Here is a 21,338-nt window from a genome sequence, read left to right on the forward strand (position 1 = left end):
ATGCTTCCCTCTCTCCCTTCAGATTTCCAAGTTTCTCAACAACTCTACCAAAACAAATGAACAAAACTGATAGTGGGAGAGAGGTATTTCCTCATTTATTTGTTTAATAATGACAGATTTTTTACAGCAATAATAAAATTTCACTGTGGAGTCATAATAAAAAAATCTAATTTTGAATATTTTCTTAGTGTAATACATCTGTTTCTGAACACAGGCGATTGATTACCTGTGGTAGCAGTAAGTGTAAAAGGTGTGCTTCGTCCATTGCCCTTCAGTGTATAGAGATTGACCTTGTAGGTGGTGCCAGGCTCCAATCCTACAAGTGGACATAAACAAGTTAGTGTATCTATGTAAGTCTAAAACCAGAACTGGAAGCTTTTTTCATTCTTGTGATTTGAGAAACTTGTCTACCTGTGAGAACGTATGTGCGTGAGTCAGGCCCGATCGTCCTCTGAATGGGAATGTTGCTTGAAGAAGTGGTGGTGGGCGTGGCTTCGATCAAGAATCCAGAGTTAGTGTCGACTTTTGTCCTCCAAGTGAGGGTGATGGAGGAATCTTTAACTTCAGATATACGCACACGTCGAGGTGGGCTGATATCTTCACGAGAGCGAGTAAAAGAATAAAGCATTACTTTGTATAATGTTATACCAAAAACTGTCAGTGTTTTAAAATGTCAAAATTAGAGACTAACTTTCCAGAGTGGTGACCTCTCCTTGAACTGGTCTGCTGGTGAGAGAGTTCTTCAAAGCATAAACATAGACTTCATAGGTTGTTGCAATCTAATAAGAGATAAATAAACAAAATAAATTACAGTAGAGACAGAGACAGTTTTGTTTATCGACCTGTTTTGTCACAATAACAACTAATGCAAGTTGAACAGGATGAAACACTTCACATTAGAAACATTTATTTTGTAAAGTACTTTGAGATGATATTTGTTGTGCATTGGTCTTGTACAAACAAAGTGATTGAAAATTTTTATCAGCTAGCTCACTATAGTTAAGCATTGTATCCATGGCAGAACCTAAATACATTTCAAGTGACTTCTAGTGGATTTCAGTCACACTCACCATGAGTCCAGGGATGTGGGCCTGAGTGGTATCTGGAGCCAGGTTGATCTCTTTGGTGGGTCCACTCTTCTTCTTCGGGTTTACTACAACACGGTACCCAGTGAGGCCTGGAAGACCAGTAATCAGATTTCCCTGTCTGGGCGCAGTCCAGCGCATGGTAAAAGACGTTGAACCAACATCAGAGAACTGGAGGTCGGTGGGAGGAGAGATGGCTAGAAGGAATTAAAAAGAAATAAAGTCGGAAAGAAATAATGATCTCTGTTTCATGAGCCATAAGTTTTACAAGAAAAAGATAAAACAAGAACTGCAATGCCGAATAAAGTAGTTGTAAAAATGTCCTACCTGTAGCTTGTGTACCAATCAGAGGAGTACTGGTTGCACCATCATGCATGGCAATAACCTTCACTGTATATTCGGTTCCCGGCTGTAGTTCACGGATAATGGCCGACTCAGCATCTCCTCTTGGAGATGGATACAACTCTCTCTCGCCTTCCTCTGAACTTGAGTACAAGACACGGTAAGATGTGACAAATCCCTCTGGACTATCCCAGGTGATCCGCAAGGAAGTGGAATCAACGTCTGCGAAGGTAAGGTCCTTGGGATGGTCCACGTCTAAAAAGGTCAGATTTTGGGTTTTATTCCTGTTTTGTGCATAGTGAGTTTCAGTTATCACCTCCTTCTAGACCAATAGACTTACTCGTCATAGCGTTCACCACTAAAGGAGAGCTCTCGCCATTTTGACCGAGGGCATTCACACTAAAAATGTATTCTGCAGTCGGCATCAGGCCTGAGAAAGTGAACTCGGTTTGATCTGAAGAAAAAAGCCAAAATGTAGCAATTAAATCTCAACTCGTGCTAAAATAGCACATACCATGCAAAGGTGTTTCTGGAAGTTTTCCGTAATTTGTCAGGTTTGTGTATTTTGTTATGTTTTTAAGCAATAAGCGAACACAGAGTCTTGTTGCAAATATATTTGGTAGGTACTGGAAAAGTGATTTCAAACAAAATACCTGGAGCCACCACTTCAGTGAATGACACCCCTTGTCCATTTCTAGGGGCCCCGGTCACCCTGTAACCTTTGATTGGACCCTGAGCCGGACTCCATCTCACTGTGATGCTGTTGTCGTTCACATTTGTCACCTCCATTTTAGAGGGAGAGTCCACGCCTAATAAAGGAAAAGAAAGAGTTAAAGAAAGAAAGATTGGGCCTCAACCACAAAAAGCTTAATTGCCACTCATATTAGTGTGTCTGATGTGTGTGCATACCAGTCCTGTGTGTAAGGTAGATGGGAATGCTAGAAGCAGGACTGTCTCCTCTGCCTGTCACAGCATAGACTGTGATAGTGTAATCAGTACCAGGCCTTAAATTGCTGATTGTAGCAGTTGACTTGGTGCCAGGCACAGTAAACTCCTTAGTGTGACCACCTGAGGAAAACAGCGAAAGTGTCAGACAATTTTTTAAAAATATGCAATTTTATCTTCAGGCCTTTTCGTCAGGCATATAAAAAAGAAAGACTAATCAGAGATGTTAATTTTTCCTGATTAATTTAGGCATGTTCTCTCATTTGTTTAAACATTTTGAATTATGTAGAAATGTGCAACACCAGTAAGTGCTTTTATTTTAAAAGACTTCTCTCAGTAATAAATGAAACTCAATTTTTACAACAAAATAAGTAGGTTACATATTTGCTGCCTAAATACTGGCCTGCTTTCATCAGTTCATGAGAAAAGACAACTCTTTAGAGCCTTATTCCACGTTAGGTCTGAACTCTTAGCTTTTGTAACTTTATTTCAAGTGTGAGATCCCAGTCAGCATCTCTGCTACTTAATTAGTTAAAATATGCAATCTTTTTTTAATCAATTAATGGTCACCTGACTCTCCGTGAGTAATCCTGTAGTAGCGCACTGTGACTGGTGGTGCGGCCCAACGAACGGTGATACTTGTCGGGGAGGAGTCAAGCACTTCCAGGTCAGTTGGAGCATCAGAAACTGGACAAACAGTAAAATACCACTCTTAACATCTAGTTGACCACTAAAAATATAATAAAATACATCCTGAATCCATACTTGTTTTCTGTGTCCCGCTGAGTGGGAGGCTCTCTTTTAGTTCGCTCACAGCATAGATGCTGACCAAGTAGTCAGTATCCGGAGTGAGACCAGTCATCGTAAAGTGGTTTCTTGAAGGTGGTAACCTCTCATCCTTGGTTCTTCCACCACTAACCATCTGATAGCGAACTCGGTATCCAGTGATTTTGCTTTGGGGAGGTTGCCAGTGGATGGTGAAGGAGTTTGTCATGATTTCAGAGAAACGCAGGCCAAATGGTGAATCCAGAGCTGGATACAACAAAGGACAGATAGAGATGATAAAAAAAACATGTCCAATATGCTTATGCATAAAACAGGATACAAAGCACACAGAGTTTATTTTTTAGAATCTCAAGTCACCTGTTTTCTTGATACCAACAGCAGGTGAGCTCTCTCTCTGCTCGTAAACACACACCACTCTCACCAGATACTCTGTGTTAGGCAGCAAATCTAAAAATAGCAAAAAGATCAAAATTAGAAAATGCATCCACTTCTGTATTTGCATGTTCTTGCATCATCTGCGCTCAAAGCAACTTACTTCTTAGCACCACTCTATTTGTATCGCCTCCAACACTGGTTTCTGTAATTTCATCTTCATTATCAATGGGGTGGTATCTAAATAAAGAACAGTACAGTGGTGAGGGAACAAAAACAAAAGAAAAGACCTGAGATATGGTAAAATACTGTTTAAAAATACTCAACGTTTTGTTTATTCTCATACCTAATGATGAAACTGTTAATGTCGGAGGTGTTTGGAACTTGAGGAGAAACCCATGTGACCTCAAGACTGTCTGATCCGATTTCACCAAAATTCAAATTAATGGGGGCTGGTACAGCTATTAGAGAGAAAGGTCAGCTTAATTCAGAGTATAGCAAAAAAAAAAAAAAAAGAAAACAAAGTGAACACAGAATCTGTTGTTACCACTGGTCAGAAAGTTGTGTTTTTAAAAAGTGACAACAAAAAAATAACAAAAAGAAAATGCAAGCACAAGAGTGAAACTATGACATTGTCATATTTTGTCATATGAACAACAGGGTTTATGTGTGAGTCTGACATTTAACAGCCTGTTTAAATTTAAAGACCGAGGTAATAAAAACGTTTTAATTGGAGCCAGATGGTTCACACGTACACAGAGACACAAAAGCTTATTAAACTGACAACACAGCAAAAAAAGCATATAAAGCAATTTCCCCAGCAACTTAAAAGGTTTTTTGTTTGAAGTTCCAGAAAATTTAAACTGCCTACAACATATCTCAATCTGAATATATATTACTTTTTAAAATATATATATATATGTTTAAATATAGTGCAGTCAATTATTTTCTGAACATAGAGATTATATGTTCACTAAGCTTTTGAATGAAAGCTCAAGTATTTAATATTACAAAACGGGTCTTGCATAATTTAGACTAGATTTGGTAAAAAAGATAGTTAATAGAACAAACACTGGATTTAGAGAGAAAATCTGTCAAATAGGCAGAAACATCTGAGAAATCAATACATAAGTAGGAAATCTTACAGGTTTGTTGAGTGAAGGTGGTGGGTTCACTCTCGCCGTGCTCCGTTACTGTGGTAACACTAATATCGTAGTCGATTCCAGGCTCCAGTCCATACACCGTGTACTGGCCAGTGGTCGGGGTGACCATGTCTTCAAAAATAGGAATGCTCTCACCAGCTGCAACGACTGTGATCTTGTAGCCCGTAACGACAGTGGTGTCGAGCGGCGACCAACGGAGACTGATGGTTGTGTCAGTCACTCCTTCGAAGGTGAGGTCTGTCAGTTTTGGGACTTCTGGGTGGGTGGGAAGATGAATTCGGAGAGGGAAAAGAGAGCCACAAAAAAACAAGACAATACGACAGGCAAACATAGACAAAACGGGAAAGATTTGAGAAAAGAGAAAGAAGAGAGCGCAAGAAGCGGAGGTTAATGTGAGTATCAGATATTCTCTGCTTCCAGCATTTTGATTCAGCAAACAAATCAAATGGATGGAAGAGCTAATGCAAGTCAGCTTCTCCTCGTATGTACTAATGATGCAATGCAATTCCCTCGGAAGCCCAAATTCAAATCATGAGGAAAAAAATTCCTCTCAATCAAAATATATTTCAGTTATACGTCCGAAAGCCAGCAGAAGTTGTCATTTATTTTGTTCATGGCTAACTCCAGTTAGAAAGGCAAGCCATTAGCAATGCAATTCTCAGAGTTCTGTGCATGGCTGCCATGTTGGATCTTGAGTTTGGGGACTGTAATTAAACTCAAAGTCTCCGAGCCAATTTTTTTTACTTTATAGACATTTCACTTCCTAGAAATTCCAACTTCAGAGGTTAAATGGAATACATCATTTATCTTTAATGCTACGCAATGAAACAACTTCATTAGATTGTAGTAAGCAGCTTTTATAGTTTGTTAAATGTTAGACTGTAAAGGAAGTGGTATGTTAATAAATCTTGAAAATGAAAAAAAAAAAAAAACCTAAAAGAAAAGATATTAAATTCTCAGAAACCTTTTAAGGACATAAGGAATTTTTAGAAACGGACCTGGAGTAATGACAGTTGAGACAGGAGTGCTTTCCATGTCATCCTTCACTGTGACAACACTGACATTATACTCCACCCCAGGACTCAGGTTTTCCAGGGTGCAGGAATTCTGCCCAGCCTCCACAAATTCCTCCAGGCTGTTTCCTTGTTGCCCACTGGTGGGTGTGCATTTCACTCTGAAGCCTGTGATGTCTAAACGGGAAGAAAGTTAAGTTCATATTTGGAAACAGCTCTTAAAGCATGTTTCTCGTCTGACCAATTGTTGGTTTAATTTCATGGTTTTCAGTGTGTACGTACCTGGTGTGTTTGGTCCATTCCACTGGACGGTAATGTCACTGTTGGTTGGGTTGGATTCCAAGTTCAGATTAGTAGGAGGAGACAGAGCTAGATTTAAAGGGAAAAATATGTTTAAGTAAAATAAAATGTGGTAGAAGAGAAACACAAGAAAAAATTGGAAGAGTAAAAATTTACGGATACATACGCGTGACAACATGTCGAGTGATAGGGGTGCCTTGCTCTTGACCATCAAAAACTGTCTGGACACTGTAGATGTATTCCACTCCAGGAGTCAGACCAGAAATATAAATACTTCCTGATTCAGAGATGACATCTCTGGGAGCTTCCCCTCCCAAACTTGGTCGGACTGACAGCTGAAAAAAATGCAACAGGAGTCAGGAACACAGAGGTTAAAGAACCAAAGGTTGGGGATGCGAGAGGTAAAGGTCAGAGATCAGCGTTTTCCCAAGCAAACTGAAGCCAAATAAACATTCTCATTTCTGTCGTAACACGTTCTGACCAATCAGCAACATTTCTGAGCTCCAAAAATCCTAAGCTGTTTGATGTAAAGATGCTTGCTGTCTAGTGATAACTGGACTGCACTTTCCAAATGTAATGTAAAGTCTTTGGATATAAAGTAAACCCCAAAACCTGTGGTTGTTTCTAAATAAATGGAACAAAAGACTTCTAAAACTTTTAATTAAACATGAAGTGCTGTCCATCATATATAAGGTGGATGTATCCAAAAATGGATAATCGGGACACCCTAATATTTATTTAATTAAGAAGAGGTGGAAACATTTCAGCTAAATGTTGGAAAATAATGTACAGCTGCCTTTCTATTTCCAGTCATTCCACTAAATCTTGCACCCATTTAGTTGATTTTACTAAGACGTAAACTGAGAATTTTCTATTAACGTGGCAAATACCTTGTATCCGATGCGGGGAACTGGAGACCAGGAGATTACTATGGAGGTATCTGTGACATCTGTGTTAAACTGAGGGCCATTATCCATTGCTGAGTCTAGAAACAATCAGAAGGCAAGTTTGTTAAACCTTTATTCAGATATTATGAAACAACAATGGTTTACATGTCTAGAATCTTATCATTAATGAAACAAATACAAAATTTCCAGTACTTACTAGTGGTGAAAACAGCAGTCTCTCCAACACTCAGTGTATTGTCTTGCTCTGAATGCAGCGTGACTTTGTACTCTGTGTCCGGTTGCAGATTAAGGAGGGTGTACTCTGTCCGGTGGGCAGGAAGGCGGATCTGTGTGGGATTTGAACCTTCGACGGTCAAGAAGAGACGATATCCAGTAATTTTGGCGCGCGGTGCATACCACAGCACTACTGCTCTCTTCTCAGTAATATCGTTGAAGTGAATGTCTGTGGGTGCATCGGGATCTTACAAGAGAAAAATAGGAGACGTCTGTAAACATTGTTGGAGGCAGGATGGCTTTAGAAGCACTGATTGAAATGTCTTTCAAAAGCTTTTTTGAGTATTATTTATCAAACTCACTGGTGGCATGTTCCCCAATTAGAGGTATGCTCTCCTTTCCATTGTAAATGGTGTAGACACTGAAGCGGTAAAGTGTGCCTGGATTTAGGTGTGTCACTTCAATGTAGGTGTTCTGGTTCACAGGCAAAGTCATCTCACTCTGTGGAGAGCCTGAATCATCAACAGGCGACACAGCAACCCGGTAACCCGACACGCTTCCGGTTGCTGGGCTCGTCCAGGTCAGAGTGATTTTCTTGTCAGACACCTCAAAGAACTGCAAGTCAGATGGGGAATCCACTTCAACTGTGAATTAGAAAAACAAACAAAAAATGTTTTTGCTTTGCCCAATCACATAAAACCCTGCTGGTTTATTTCTTTAAATAAACCCTTTGCAGTTTTCCAAATCAACAAACACTTCTGCAGTGACACAGTGAGTCTAAACCCTTAGCTTTAGATGTACTATTTGTCATAGATGGACAGAAAATTCCACCAATGGTTTCTCTAAAATAAGCTGCAACACTGGTGAATTTGCACAAGCTAAATGGTTTAAATTCTTGTTTCAGACATGATATCACACTCTCTCAACTAGGTCAAGGATTCTCAGTGCATCACACATACAAGCGTTTTCAAACTTCTTCAACATCTGGTCCAAATGCATATTCAACTTGGCAGACTGGAAAGTTTTACACAAATCCGTTGAAGCTGAACAACCATGGAACAGCTGTGAACTCAGTGCCTTCCCTTTGCATTTTAAAACTCTGTCCTAACCTGGATACTTTACAAAATAAATAAATTTAAAAAAAACAACACTAAACAGACCACAGAATGGACTGCAGATTGATCCAAGAGCAATAAATCACACTTACAGTTTTTTAGACTCCCCTCTGTGTATACACAGGAAAGACAACATTCCTTCACAGTTAAGCATTTTTGGAAACTTCACACTTACTTACTGTGTTGAAAAAGAAAATTTAACAATTTTTACCATAGTAAATTCATTTAAACTACTGAATATTGTGGTAAGGACTTTCAGTGACCATTTGTAGAGAAATTAGCACTAACATCGGTATTGGCCAATGCCAGTTAGTTTTAAACACTTCAGTGTCAGTCCCACAACTAAAACTGGCCTTATATTACTAGTATTTCCATCTTGTTGCAGTTATCAACCTTTAGACATTATTATGATATTAATATTGGCCAAAATCTTTATAATGGTGGATCCCTAACACCGTCAGAAATGGAATTGAATTGATTGATGCTTATTTGGAGGGTCTTTGACCCATTTTATTCACAATTACACAACAGTCTAATTTTTCACATATAGGGTGATTTCCAGCTGTCTTTTAAACAATAAGTTTAAAATTGGTAATACATTGTGTTTTCTTAACCTGGCAGTGGTTCTCCAGTAGTGTTGACTTGAACAAAGAGAGGTTCACTCTCCAAACTGTCTTCCACAGCATAGATGCTGATGTTGTAGGAGATTCCTGGCAGGAGGTCACTCAGAGTTACAGACGTGGCAGTATCAGGAAGGGTCAGCTCTGTGCTTTCACCCTCCTCTGATGGCATATACACAACACGGTATCCTGCAAATAAGAATAATATAGTTGATTTATGGTAAGAAAAACGACCCACAGAAAAGTACTAGACTCAACGAGGCAGTCTTAAATCATATTTAGTTTAAAACCATCACTATTGCAAATTTATCATTCTTCCACACTTACGTATATGTACGTATATACACGTAAGTTTGGAAACCACTGTGTGTCCAAACTTTTGGTCTGTACTGTATATATATATGTCTTTTAAATACAAGATTTTGTTTAAATTATCTTCTTGATCACAGTTTTCTGTTTTGCTTTCTATAAATATTTGGTACTGTTTGTGATTAAATCAAGATCTTCAAGATATTCACAGACTAATGCCTTTTTTTTTAATTAAGATGCACTGAATTCATCTAGAAAGCTGCAGCTTGAATCTCTAAATGAAACCAGACCTAAGATGAGCACATTATAGTATAAAAACCAGCTCTATTGTTTCGGTGCCAACTGCTGGGATCAGCAGACGCCAATAATAACATTTTTTCTCTGTTTTATGTTTCATCGCTAAGGGAACATGAACACAAATAGAGCTTGAACAGAGCTATGAGTGCCTCTAGTTTAGAGACATACTTACTATATAAAGGTCTGCTAAAATATATCTTTTATTGTTTATGTTAAACAATCAGCCACACAGTGAGCTGAACTGAAAGACCTCCAAATTATTAAGTCAAATTTCAAAATCTGTCCTCATTCTTGATGCATGTCTGGGAATTTAGAAATGTGTGTACAAATGTACAGAATATCTGAGGCTGATCTTAAATTGTGAAAATGCCTATATGTGCCATTTGCTTATGTTTGAATGAAAATAAAAAAGTGCAGAAAAACAGTTTAAATATTATTATGGCTGTATTGAAAGTCAATATTGTAATATAAATGTTCTTAACATGCAATTCTATCAGAATCTCATAGAAACTCATGTCTTATAACATACCAGTGATGGGAGCCAGGGGTCTATTCCAACTGACCACAATGGACGTATCTCCCACCTCCTCTACTTCATGCTCCTTTGGTGCATCAGGTGCTGAGAGTAATGAAAACAAATCCTTGATAACCTGATATATATAAGATCTGAAAAAGATGTCTTGCATGTTGCCTGAATCTACCCACCAGTTGTTTGTGAAGTAGTAAGAATGAGGTTGGTCTCTTCTCCGTTTGTGACCTCGTAGACATTAACATTATATTTCCTCCCTGGCAGAAGCTCATTAATGTTTACTGAGGTGGCTGAACGGGGCAAATCTGAGGGGAGGGAAAATCATATGGCAGTGAATTAAACCGGATAACTCTACCTTGAAAGGGTTTTAATACAAACAAATGTTGTCATTCCCCTTACCTAGGACAAAAGGTTGTCCAGTTTCTTGACCCTGTTCAATCAGCTCATACTCCACCCTGAAACCAGACACGGTGTCGGAGGCAGAAACCCAGGAGACAACAAAGCTGTTGGAGGTAATTTCTGTCACTGATTCAGAGATCTCAACTATGGGGGGAGGAGGGGTGGTTTCTCCATATGATGGAATCACTAAAACAGAAGAAAAGTCTTGTTTAAACATTATTGTGGCAGACGATAAATAGCAACTAAAGAAAAAAAACTGCAGTGGGGTTTTACACATTCAGTTATCACTGAGATCTGTCTCTTTTAACTCACATGATCCGTAGGTAGTGGTGAAGTCAAAGCGCGTAATCTCTCTGTGTCCAAACCGAAGCACACTGATCAGCTGGCCCTCGTATGTAATCCCGGGTTTGAGGCCAGAGATGGTGTAGGAGTTAAGATGACCAGGAATTGCGACCTCCATCCAGGGGTTAATTGTGTCTTTCTGTATTAGAGATATTTTAATCACAACCCCAAGTTAAATATATTTATACGTAATTAAGCCCATGAGATTAAGAACGTTTATTTCTTGTGATTCCCTTTGCTCAGAAGGAAGAAACTCACCACTCTCCATTTCAGGATGTACTGGGTAACATGTGCTGATGATGGGGTGTTCCACTGGACAGGATGGGAATTTTGTTGGCCTCCAGACTCTGCAATGATTACCTGAACAGGACGATGACCACCTGGGGTAGGAGGAGTGTACAGAGAGGTGTAAGCAGAACTGCTCTTGTTAAAATACAAATCAAGAGGAATTACCAGCAACACACTGTAGGTAAAAAAACAGTACCTTTATGTAATGCAGCTAAATCATATTAAGAGATTAAAAATTAGATAATCTGCTGTATAGTGGTATCAGTTAATGTCAAACACCAATAATTTTACTAGACTGCAGTCAACACAGAGTCAACCAGTGTGCAGCTGTGTTTTCCTGAACAAAAAAAAGTAGCAGGCTCCCGTGAGATTCCTGCAAAGATTTTCATTCCTGGAGGAGAAGAAACTTCTGTCCCTCTTGTTCTACTTTATCTATTTGGAAACACAGATCAAATGAGAAGAATTATATCTAACAAATTAAACTTTAAAAAAGGAGTATTTTTAAAGCTTGTTCTTAATTCGTTTTGACAAAATATCTTTACATCAGACTATTTAACTCATACCCTCTGAAGCTCATCAATAAAGCATTATTCAGCTACTTCTGTGATTACTTATAGAACTAAAACACATAAATATTTCAGAAGTTCTTGGGGAAGGAAGTTTCCAGTTTATCTATGTCCAACTGGCATGTTAACTCTCCAAAGAATTGATGAAAATCTATCCCAGAAAGACATGTCAATATTTGTGGGCTGTTCAAAAATGAAGGTGTATAAGTACAATTCCTTTATTTAAATCATTGAGATTTAGAATCCTGATAATCTAAGGATGATCTGGACAATCTCATCTGAAGCAAAAAAAATGTAAAAAGCTATTTATTAAATTAATTCAGGATGCTACTTCTACAATAGAGACTTTATCAGATAACAGGAAGGCCTAATGTACAACTGTAAAATGTGCTGTATTGTGCTGTATATTGTCCTTTCTAGCTTAAGTTTCAGGCTTAAGATAAGGATCAACATCCTCTAGGAAAAACACAGACTGATGATAACAATTGCTAATGTTAACCACACTAAAGCGTTGCACAATATCCTAAAGACAGTCTACAATGTCAACTGTGTGATTCTGAATCTGTTTTCAGATACAAAAACTTAGTAAAAGTCCACTCTCTCACAATGTCATATCAACTCTACTTCAAATTTATTGCCACATAGTTTTCAATCCTGTTAATCTCAGGTTTTGAAAATAAATCTGCAGAACTGGAGATAAGAACTGAGCCACAGCACTGATTGGTGTGTCTTTATTGCCTAATTTAGTCTCCAAGTTCAAGCCAAACAGATCTAAACAACATTTAACAGCTTTTCCAACGAGAACCTGTGGGAAAACCTTTTAATTGTTGGTCATTATTCCACCTGATAGCACTCTGGAAGGATTTGTGGTCTGCTTTCCAAAACAAATGGCAGACTCAGCTAAGTTGACTTAGCTCTGTCAACTTAACATCCCATGATATCATGTTTCCTCTTTGGATATAAGAAATTAAACATGATATGAGAAGCAATTTCAAAACTGCAGCCATTATGAATAACTAAAAGGGTATCAACTTATTTTTAATGCAAGCAGAAGTCATGTGTTCAACAGACTCCTGACATAAGCTGTGCAGATACAATCTGGTAGCTTCTATAAAGAACTGGGGTTTTCTAACCATTTTTCCAAACAGCAGACCTGTAATAAAAGTTTTTGAGCAAGTGGCTCGGTTAACCAGATGCTGCTAGCAAATACACAAACCTCAAAAACAATCTGGGACCAATTACTGCCTATTACAGACCCACAAAGCCACTGGCCAGGATAAGGGTTACGCAGAATCGCATGGAGGACGGCCATTAAAACAGATGCTTGCTTGCAGCTGAGATACTAAATTTCAGGCACAGTTTCCCAGAGTTGTTTGTGCACACCTTTGTAGTGCACAAAGATATGCTCTTGCATCCTCCCTATCCTCTTGTAGACAAAACATTCACCCTTGATATTCAGGCGGACACACAGTGTGCGATGATAAAGAGGCAGTAAAAGGACGCATTAACGGAAGTCATCCTGATAATAAAAAAATGGTTTGAAGATTAAAACCACCAGAGGCAGGAAGAGAGGATCAGATAACAATCAGCAGAACATTTTAAAGAAGATTGTATCAAGCTGCTCAATTAGAGGCTTGTGAAAACTTGCATAGTGAAAAAAATCTACAACTTTGGCTTCTTTTTTACCTTTTATAGTGTTTTGCTTTCTAAAGCAATCAACTTACAATCTGGAAATCTTGCTGCCTTTCAATCTACCCATGCTGTATTTTCCCTTGTAGCACACACACACATGCACACATACAAGAATATGCCCACACACACATGCACAAATACACACAATAAAACAACACACAGCACAAACTTACAGATGGTTGCTATTATGGCGACTTATGACAGAGAAGTGGCCTACATTTTGCATTTGCCTTCAACCTATTTCAGCAAACAAGTGCATGTAATATTTTTTCACTTAAGACCCAATAATTTAAATTTGAATTTTTCTTCTTCGACTTCTACAACTTTGTGTAGTATTTCCATTTTACTCACAATTTTGAAACAATTTTGTATATCTAAAAGTATCAATCTATACAACCAAACAATCCATGCATATTATTTTTTACTGTGAGGAAATATGTATGATAACATGAACAAAACTACCCAAACACTGAGAAAAATGTTAGAAATGTAAGAAATCAAACCATGAAAAAGACACTCCATACTGAAGTGTGATACTTGAGATTCAATGTTATGTGATCCCTGAACAAATGTGTAGATATTGAAGATTTGAGGGTACCATGTGTGGTGTGGTTATATCCAGAATCATGGACTGGGGCGTTTTAGTACAGCTGTGGCAACAACACTAGCATTGAACCACATGCTGGCAGGAACAAAAGCTCAAAGTAGGGGAGTGTACTTGTAAAAGAGGAAATGACACCCCCCTCCTATAACTGTCTGCTTCACATCAAAGTCAAGGGGTTCATATTCAAGGTGGACGAGACAAACATTTTTTCTGTGTTAGAGTTCAGTTTGCGAATCTGGAAAAGAATTATGGTAAAGGTGACTTGGGTAAAATTGTCTAAACCAGTTCATGAATGACATCTAGACAAGAAGAAATAAGTAATTAATAAATTAATTGCATAAAAATTTAAATGAGCTTGATCATTTCCGTTAAGATGACTACCATTTTTGAAGGCCAATTTTATGTGCAGAAACATCATGGTCCATTTTTTTTTATGGTTTCAGTGGCATGTGGTTTTTATTTCTATTTTATTGTTTTTGGTTGTTTTATTTGGGATACTTCCAGTATAACAATTTGATTTGGGTTATTATTGGAAGAAACTGAAATATCTTCCAGTTCCATTGCGGAAAACACAGTGTGGAACTGGAAGATAGTTTCTGTGTAAAACTATTTTTGGTTTATAGGTCTTTGAGAGGGGGAACTTGCATTATTATGCCATTATTAATATACTAGTTGAAAATAGTCTGAGACCAATATGATACATTGTCACAATAATTTCTAAGAAAATTTATCTTCCAGCAACACTTGTTATAATGACATGTCTTCATGCATATGCATGAACAATTTGATGTTTTTCTACATTTTCATGTACTTCATATCAGAGCATGCTTTCCTGCAGATGTGCTACTGCAATTACAAAACTAAAAGGTGAAAATGTGAGAGAGCAAAGAACTACAACAGTGTAGACATACACAAATGTGTATGTCTACACAAATGTAGCTGACAAGAGAGTGACAGCTGCCCCATGATGTAGTCTGACATGTGGCAAACTAACCCACTTCACACCTATTTGTCAACTCAGCTTAGCAACTACATCCCTTAGAAACACAGAGCAACAGCAGCAGGTTGATTTTGAATTACCATGCACCCCCCGTTGTTTGAATACATTACATCAAGACCAAACGAAAGCATCTCAGCATGTAAACATGAAAGCATTACGCGACACAGGTAACTCCCATCTGACCGTCTTACTACTAACGTTTAACCAAGTAGAAAATCCATGCAAACATGACACACATTTGTCTTCACTCACGTCATCCCCACACAGCATCTGAAATACATTACAGAACTACAGTGTGTGTGTGAAAAAGCGTGTAAAGCATAATTATAAGGCTTTGAGAGAAATAGCTTACTGGGATATGACAGCTGGGGCTCGCATCCATGCTCCGCAACACCGTTGCCATAACAAATGCATTTATACATGACGCCTTGGATAACTTTGTCCCAAGACTCTCCAACCTGGTAGATAGTTCTTGTCTCTGGGTCCTGGCAATGGTCTGAGAGCAAAATAATAACAATCAGCAACCAAAGTATTGATGATATCCTTTAGTTCTACAAAGAAAAACTGTATTCTAGTCTTTTGAAATGGACTTGGTACTTTCTCAGTTTTTGTTGTGGTTGCATTACCTCAGTTTATTCACTGATTTATTTATTTATTTTTGTTCCACTCAACTCTGATTTACTCATTTTCTGATTTAATCTGTATAAATTAACAAATGGCAGCAGACTAAAAAAAAATTATAAAAAGTTTTCCTAAAAATGTTATTGGCATCCACTGGATAATTGGAATCATTAAAATACTAAACCCACCAATTGCGTCACACTTCCAGCGACCGCGGCCCTGTCCAAAGCAGGTGCAGTTCATCATGTATCCTTCTTCATGTTCTTTGGTGAAAGTCTGGTTAACCTCATAGGTTACACCATCCACAAGACAATGCTCTGCAGCAAAGGTAAGCAGAAAATCGATGTGAACCAAATAAAAAAACACTTTTCAATGTGTTTTTTTTTTAACTATGTCCATTCAGAAGGGTAAAGTGACCCATACCTTTAAGCTGGGAGTAAGCGATACAGCTCCATTCACCTCTTCCATTGCCGACACAGGTACAACGCATCATGTGACCTAGGACATCATGTCTCTTGTCCCACTGGTCACCTACACGGTACATCAGCCCCTCGCTTGTTGTGCACACTTCTTCATTTGCTAAAACACACAAATAGAACAAAACATAAAATCAGTCCATATCTTCAAAGATCTTCAGGAAATATCGCAGGAAATATCACCCCATAATTATCACAAAGAGTGATGTAAATACAACAGTCATAAAAATGCTTGGGCACAGAAAGGAAAATTTGATGAAAAGTTAGAAACAGCTGTCTTGTCTTATCACATGTGAATGACTGTGTGTGTTCACCACATGGGTTCAGTTAGTTAAAAGAGTGAGTGTCAGAAAGAACGTTTTCAAGCGTGGCTTCAACAAGCAGCGACCTGCCTTTAGGTGTGTGAGTCCAAAGATGTGTTATTAAATGAAGTTGGAGGCACACTGACTTTATTTCAGTTATATTGTGGGTCCTAGATAAAAGAAGGAAAACATAAGCATAATGTACAAGAATTACTGAAGGAGAACAAAGCTTTCATTGTTGAAACTTAATATTTGATCACATGTTTAATTTCTTTGCAGCAGGGGAAAGAGCAGACAGAAATTACATGAGGATATTAATGAGCTTGCCCTGCCCAGACCAATTTGCAGAGAGGTGTTTTATAGTAATGTCGTCAACATTACTATATGATGACTCATCATACAGTAATGAAGTCCCTGATGGGTAAATAAAAATAATAAAGAAAACAAACTCCGAAGACAGAAAAAGTGCTTGACAGAAAATTAGTTTGTAGAATTCAGAGCATTTCAACTTCTTCTGGCTATTTACATAGGTATACCTCAGTAATTTTTCACTAGCATATAAATTAACTTGGAAATGTATAGAATATGGACAAAAAATGTTTCTGGTAATATATCAAACATATTTTTGTACACGAAAGGTATTTTAATGTTCTGTGTGTTATGAATGATGACATAACTTTTCACTATATTTTTTTTATTAGTTTATTTGATAGGGACAGACATAAAGCGACATAGACAAACTGAAAGAAAACAGCAGTTCCATGTTTATGTCACAGTGCAATAGCAAAAGCTAATTCGCAGCACTTGTCCCTGACGTGAATAATAACCCAAACTCAATGCTATTTGTCTATTAAACCTCCAACGGTACTAGAAAGACACTCAGGAGGTCAGACAAAAAACATACAAAAATAAAAAATAAAAAATTGTAAAAGCGCACACAAGGTCAGTGCAACCTCACCAGACTGTGCAAAGAGTGAAAACCTTGTGGGGTCTAAAGGACCCCATTTCATAAGACTGAGGGATGGTCAAAAGCATTAATTGGTTTGTTTTTTATACATTATCATTGTAAAAGTATAAACAGCTCTCTTTCAAATGTTGGGTTTTATGTATTAGAACCAGAACCACAAGAAGAAAAGTTCTGTTCTTTCAAAGATTAAAAAAATATTTAACTCTAAACCTAACTGTGTCTGTCCTAGCAGACTGTGCAATACTCAGAAAAATTGCAAAAAAAAAAAAAAAAAGAGAGAGAGAGAGAAGAAAAAAAGGCTCCTTCTCAGACTCTGCAGGTCTCAGTTAGCCAGTTAAATTTCAGGGAAAAAAAATATTGCCAAAAAACGTTTAGTTCTAAGGAAAGAGCAACAAGAGCTATCATTTCTAAAACAAATAGGGTAGAATGTTTTAGGTTCAAAGTTTGAAAAGCATTGAATGAACCAAAAATATTTGGAACAATGTCCTGTAGACAGATGGGACAAAGGTAGAAATGTGTAGTGAAAACCAAACATGGTATTTCAACCATGATCTCCACTGTAAACCAAAATGCAAAGTCAAATGTGAGGCCATCTGTGCAACAGTTAAAGCTTGGCTGAAGTTGGGTTATGTAAGCAATGACATAATGTACAAAGAAAAGAGAGCCAAAAGTCCTTCTCAATGAGGAGAAAACCTGATGATGTCACACAGAAAACATCTACAATCACTGCTAAAGATAGTTCCCTAACATATTAAACCCGAGATTTAATTTGTCCTTAGACAAAATTCTCATTTTGTATTTATTTGTATTTAATAAATAACGATGGTGTAATATGTTTTGAAATTAAATAATTTAGAGATTAAAATTATAGCAATTTAAGAGAAATTAAGAGAATCTGATCATTACCACTTAAGAGCCTGGTTATGATGAGATCATTCTCATTATATCCTAGAGGAAATAGTACCACACTCTACGTCATATCTACTTCAGACAAAAGAACATAATAATCTTTTTTCAGTCTGAAATTTTATGGTTCTCCATACACAAAAGTTTTTCATTGTAAATAACTGTCATCCCAATGAAAACATTTTTAATCAAAAACCTGTTTGAAGAATCAGAAGACAATGTTGAGCTCATATGCATTTTAAGGCATGAGCAACTATTTAGGTTAATTTAAATGACTTAGTTAACTGTTATCTGATACTGGCTCCTAATGCTGATGGTGACATAGTTCCTGGCTCTGGAAGATAAAGCCCCTTCTATTCAACACTGCTATTTCAGTGCGAAACCTGAGAAGCAGATAAGACGAGCTGGAGGATTTAATCAAATAACGTTCTTCTTCTGAGTGGTTAGAATGGGACAGAGAGTCATACAATGTAAATGACTGAATTTACATTATGGGATGGAGTCCTGGATGCTAAAAACACACCTGGAGACTGCTTTCTGGCTAGATTACAGAGGATTATCAAACCACCTTTAAAGAAGCTTGAGGAGAAAGCGTGAACTCCTGGTAAGTCCAAACAATCCATTAGCATCTCAAAATTCCTGTTTGTTTTGACAATGGTTCAAAAGTGGGTAATTCTAACTTGAAGACAGCCTGCTTCTTTCAGCAGAGGAATGGATTTACCTCACACAAACAGCTCAGACAATAGCCAAGGTGTTTAAACAGACACCCCTCACCAGCTGTTGTTAAAACTTGACAGGATAGTTTTAACAACTTGGTGTCAGCCAAGAGGTGGTCCCACTAGTGAGAATTTCTAAAGGAACTTCACATCTGGATAGTGGAGATTTAAAATCCAGACATATCCACTAAACCTATTTGGGGTCTGCTTAAATAATTTCTTCAGCACAGAAGGATCATTTTAACTATTTCATCTTTGCTATACGGATTTACCGTAGGTCACTGACCTACGGTTGTCTGGAAATTGCCTATATTTTTGGATGTTAATTGGGGAAAAGTTCCACCAAGACACCTTGAATCTGCTGTAACTGTCATGCGAGTCCACTATACGGCGCTATGATTTTAGCAAGTCGTCAAATCAATTAACTTTTCACCTTTGAGTTTTCACTTCACTTGAAAAACTGACATCCACCTCCGATGAACCATGGGCTCATGTAACACAAATGCATTCCTTATTAGAAGTTATGTTAAGCTGAACAGGCGAGGAGTGTACCCAAAACGTTTCACTCCAAGACTCGGTTTATCTGATCACTGGAGACGTGTAAACACATAGCTAGGCACAGGTGACAACAATGTAAATTCTGCTGTGTTGTTAGAATAATATAAACGACTATATACCAGCCAGGATTCCACTCTAACGTCACCCTGATAAGACGACTCAGCTTGGGTTGATGATAAAATTCACATGGGGATGGAAGGGACAGGACAATTACCAATGTTAATCACGTATGCTACCTTCTGGAAGGAATTGTACTCTGTTACTTTCATTTGGCATTAATGCAAGATTTTGAGCCCAGATCAACCCAACAACTATTCATGAGGCAGATGAAAATGGCTGTGTGGGCATTTTGGCAGACAGCTTCTTTTTCACTCCAAAAAGTCAGGTACAAAATAGCCACAACCACAAAAGTATAAAAAGATGAATGGGTGAAATGGTTTGCACTCTCTAGTGATAATAAAACTCAAAAAACCAACCAATAAAATACAAATCCGGCTTAAACTACTTACCAGTCATTGGACAGAACCCAAAGCGATGGTCTGCATCGTAGTTTGTTGTTGTGCCACACCACTTCATTCCATCCCTCCGACCATCTGAGGTACAGTCAGTGTAGTTTCGGCCATTGTAGAGGAATGGAAACTGACACAGAGCCCCGTTGGAATTACCACCTCGTGTCATCAAGACCACTGATAAAGAAAAGGAAATCAGACATTTGAACTCCTGGAATTTATTCCCTACACTTGAATAAAAATGCGATTCTTGTAAAGTTTGAGTATGAATGCAGAATGCAAACAATCTGACAAGAATTCCTTCCTACTGATAATTTCCACCTTTAATAAAAATTCCTCACCATTCTTCTCTGTACAGAAAGAATATTTCTGGTCTTTGTCAAAGTCAGAAGAAGTAGAACACCACAGCTGTCCATCACTGCGGCCCTCAGAGGTGCAGGAATGGTACATCTTCCCTTTGTGGACAAACGGGAACACACAGGGAAGACCTCCAGAGTTTCCACCATACACTGGAGATGGTCCATCTGGATGCCGACAAGAAAAGTAAAGTTACTCAAACTTTACTTTTGTCTTTTGAACATTATTTTTGATGTGTTTCAGTTCACAAAATGCCTCTCTTGGGTGGCACGAAAAGAAAATTTACCAAGAAAAGTCTGGAATAGATCGTCTCTTACCCCACTGATCGCAGCTAATTCCATTTCCCATGCAGGTACAGATCATCTTTTTATTTCCCTGGTTCTTGATCCAGCGCTGTCCATTGAAATATGCAAGTCCTGAGTCAGTCTTGCAGGGCCCCTCCATGAGAACCTCCGGTACAACGACAGGGTGGTAGACCGCAGGCTGGATGTTGGTTACCACATGAGATCCAGTGCCTGTAACACAATGTGCGACTCAAATTAGATGTTGTGTAAAGAATATCAGCTTTGCTCCAACAGAAACTATTGCATGATGTGGCATAATGGAATAAGTGGCATGTTTCTGTTTTACACAAAAGTTTACAAAAATGTCATTGCTAATTTCAGTTCAGAATTATAAACCTTAATTTTGCATTAGATATTTTTCTCCAAAAATTTTTGTAGGCAAATATTTTGTAAGGCAGAGCAACATTTCACAGAAACTAGCCAGTTGGAGTGAAATTCTAAAATTATTTAGAACTTCTTACATTTTGATCAGTAAACTTTACAAACTGATTGGACTTTGGCGAGTAATTCACATATATTCTACTCAGAATTTAACAGTGAAGTAAAAAATATGCAAATAGTAACACTAAATTTACTGGCTAACATCTAAAAGTGAGCAAACCACAGCAAGAACAATTTGATACGTCTGGATAGAATTAAAAAAGAAAATTATTAACCGTACTTTGTAATCACTAATGAAGATTAAGGTGAGGAC

At 37.9% G+C, this 21,338-nt stretch overlaps 1 protein-coding gene across 1 annotated transcript in view; it reads right to left on the bottom strand.

Moving 5' to 3' along the window:
* fn1a (fibronectin 1a) overlaps positions 1–21,338 on the bottom strand; it is a 32,901-nt gene that overhangs the window by 7,203 nt on the left and 4,360 nt on the right. Inside the window, exons 7-38 of the mRNA XM_044132593.1 lie at positions 20,618–20,815; positions 20,285–20,467; positions 19,944–20,120; positions 15,933–16,088; positions 15,698–15,826; positions 15,241–15,384; positions 10,997–11,118; positions 10,709–10,877; positions 10,397–10,582; positions 10,174–10,302; positions 9,998–10,087; positions 8,857–9,051; positions 7,490–7,771; positions 7,111–7,374; positions 6,897–6,991; positions 6,173–6,341; positions 5,989–6,075; positions 5,692–5,883; positions 4,676–4,948; positions 3,877–3,991; positions 3,694–3,770; positions 3,516–3,605; positions 3,138–3,404; positions 2,943–3,059; positions 2,337–2,495; positions 2,081–2,236; positions 1,768–1,881; positions 1,413–1,682; positions 1,071–1,282; positions 692–779; positions 412–597; positions 227–316 (exon numbers count right to left, since the gene is read on the bottom strand). Of these exons, the coding sequence (XP_043988528.1) occupies positions 227–316; positions 412–597; positions 692–779; positions 1,071–1,282; positions 1,413–1,682; positions 1,768–1,881; positions 2,081–2,236; positions 2,337–2,495; positions 2,943–3,059; positions 3,138–3,404; positions 3,516–3,605; positions 3,694–3,770; positions 3,877–3,991; positions 4,676–4,948; positions 5,692–5,883; positions 5,989–6,075; positions 6,173–6,341; positions 6,897–6,991; positions 7,111–7,374; positions 7,490–7,771; positions 8,857–9,051; positions 9,998–10,087; positions 10,174–10,302; positions 10,397–10,582; positions 10,709–10,877; positions 10,997–11,118; positions 15,241–15,384; positions 15,698–15,826; positions 15,933–16,088; positions 19,944–20,120; positions 20,285–20,467; positions 20,618–20,815 (5,181 nt within the window). The remainder of the gene's footprint in view (positions 1–226; positions 317–411; positions 598–691; positions 780–1,070; positions 1,283–1,412; positions 1,683–1,767; positions 1,882–2,080; positions 2,237–2,336; positions 2,496–2,942; positions 3,060–3,137; positions 3,405–3,515; positions 3,606–3,693; positions 3,771–3,876; positions 3,992–4,675; positions 4,949–5,691; positions 5,884–5,988; positions 6,076–6,172; positions 6,342–6,896; positions 6,992–7,110; positions 7,375–7,489; positions 7,772–8,856; positions 9,052–9,997; positions 10,088–10,173; positions 10,303–10,396; positions 10,583–10,708; positions 10,878–10,996; positions 11,119–15,240; positions 15,385–15,697; positions 15,827–15,932; positions 16,089–19,943; positions 20,121–20,284; positions 20,468–20,617; positions 20,816–21,338) is intronic.

Source organism: Gambusia affinis, linkage group LG11, assembly GCF_019740435.1.
Source record: "Gambusia affinis linkage group LG11, SWU_Gaff_1.0, whole genome shotgun sequence".
Classification (NCBI taxonomy): Eukaryota; Metazoa; Chordata; class Actinopteri; order Cyprinodontiformes; family Poeciliidae; genus Gambusia; species Gambusia affinis.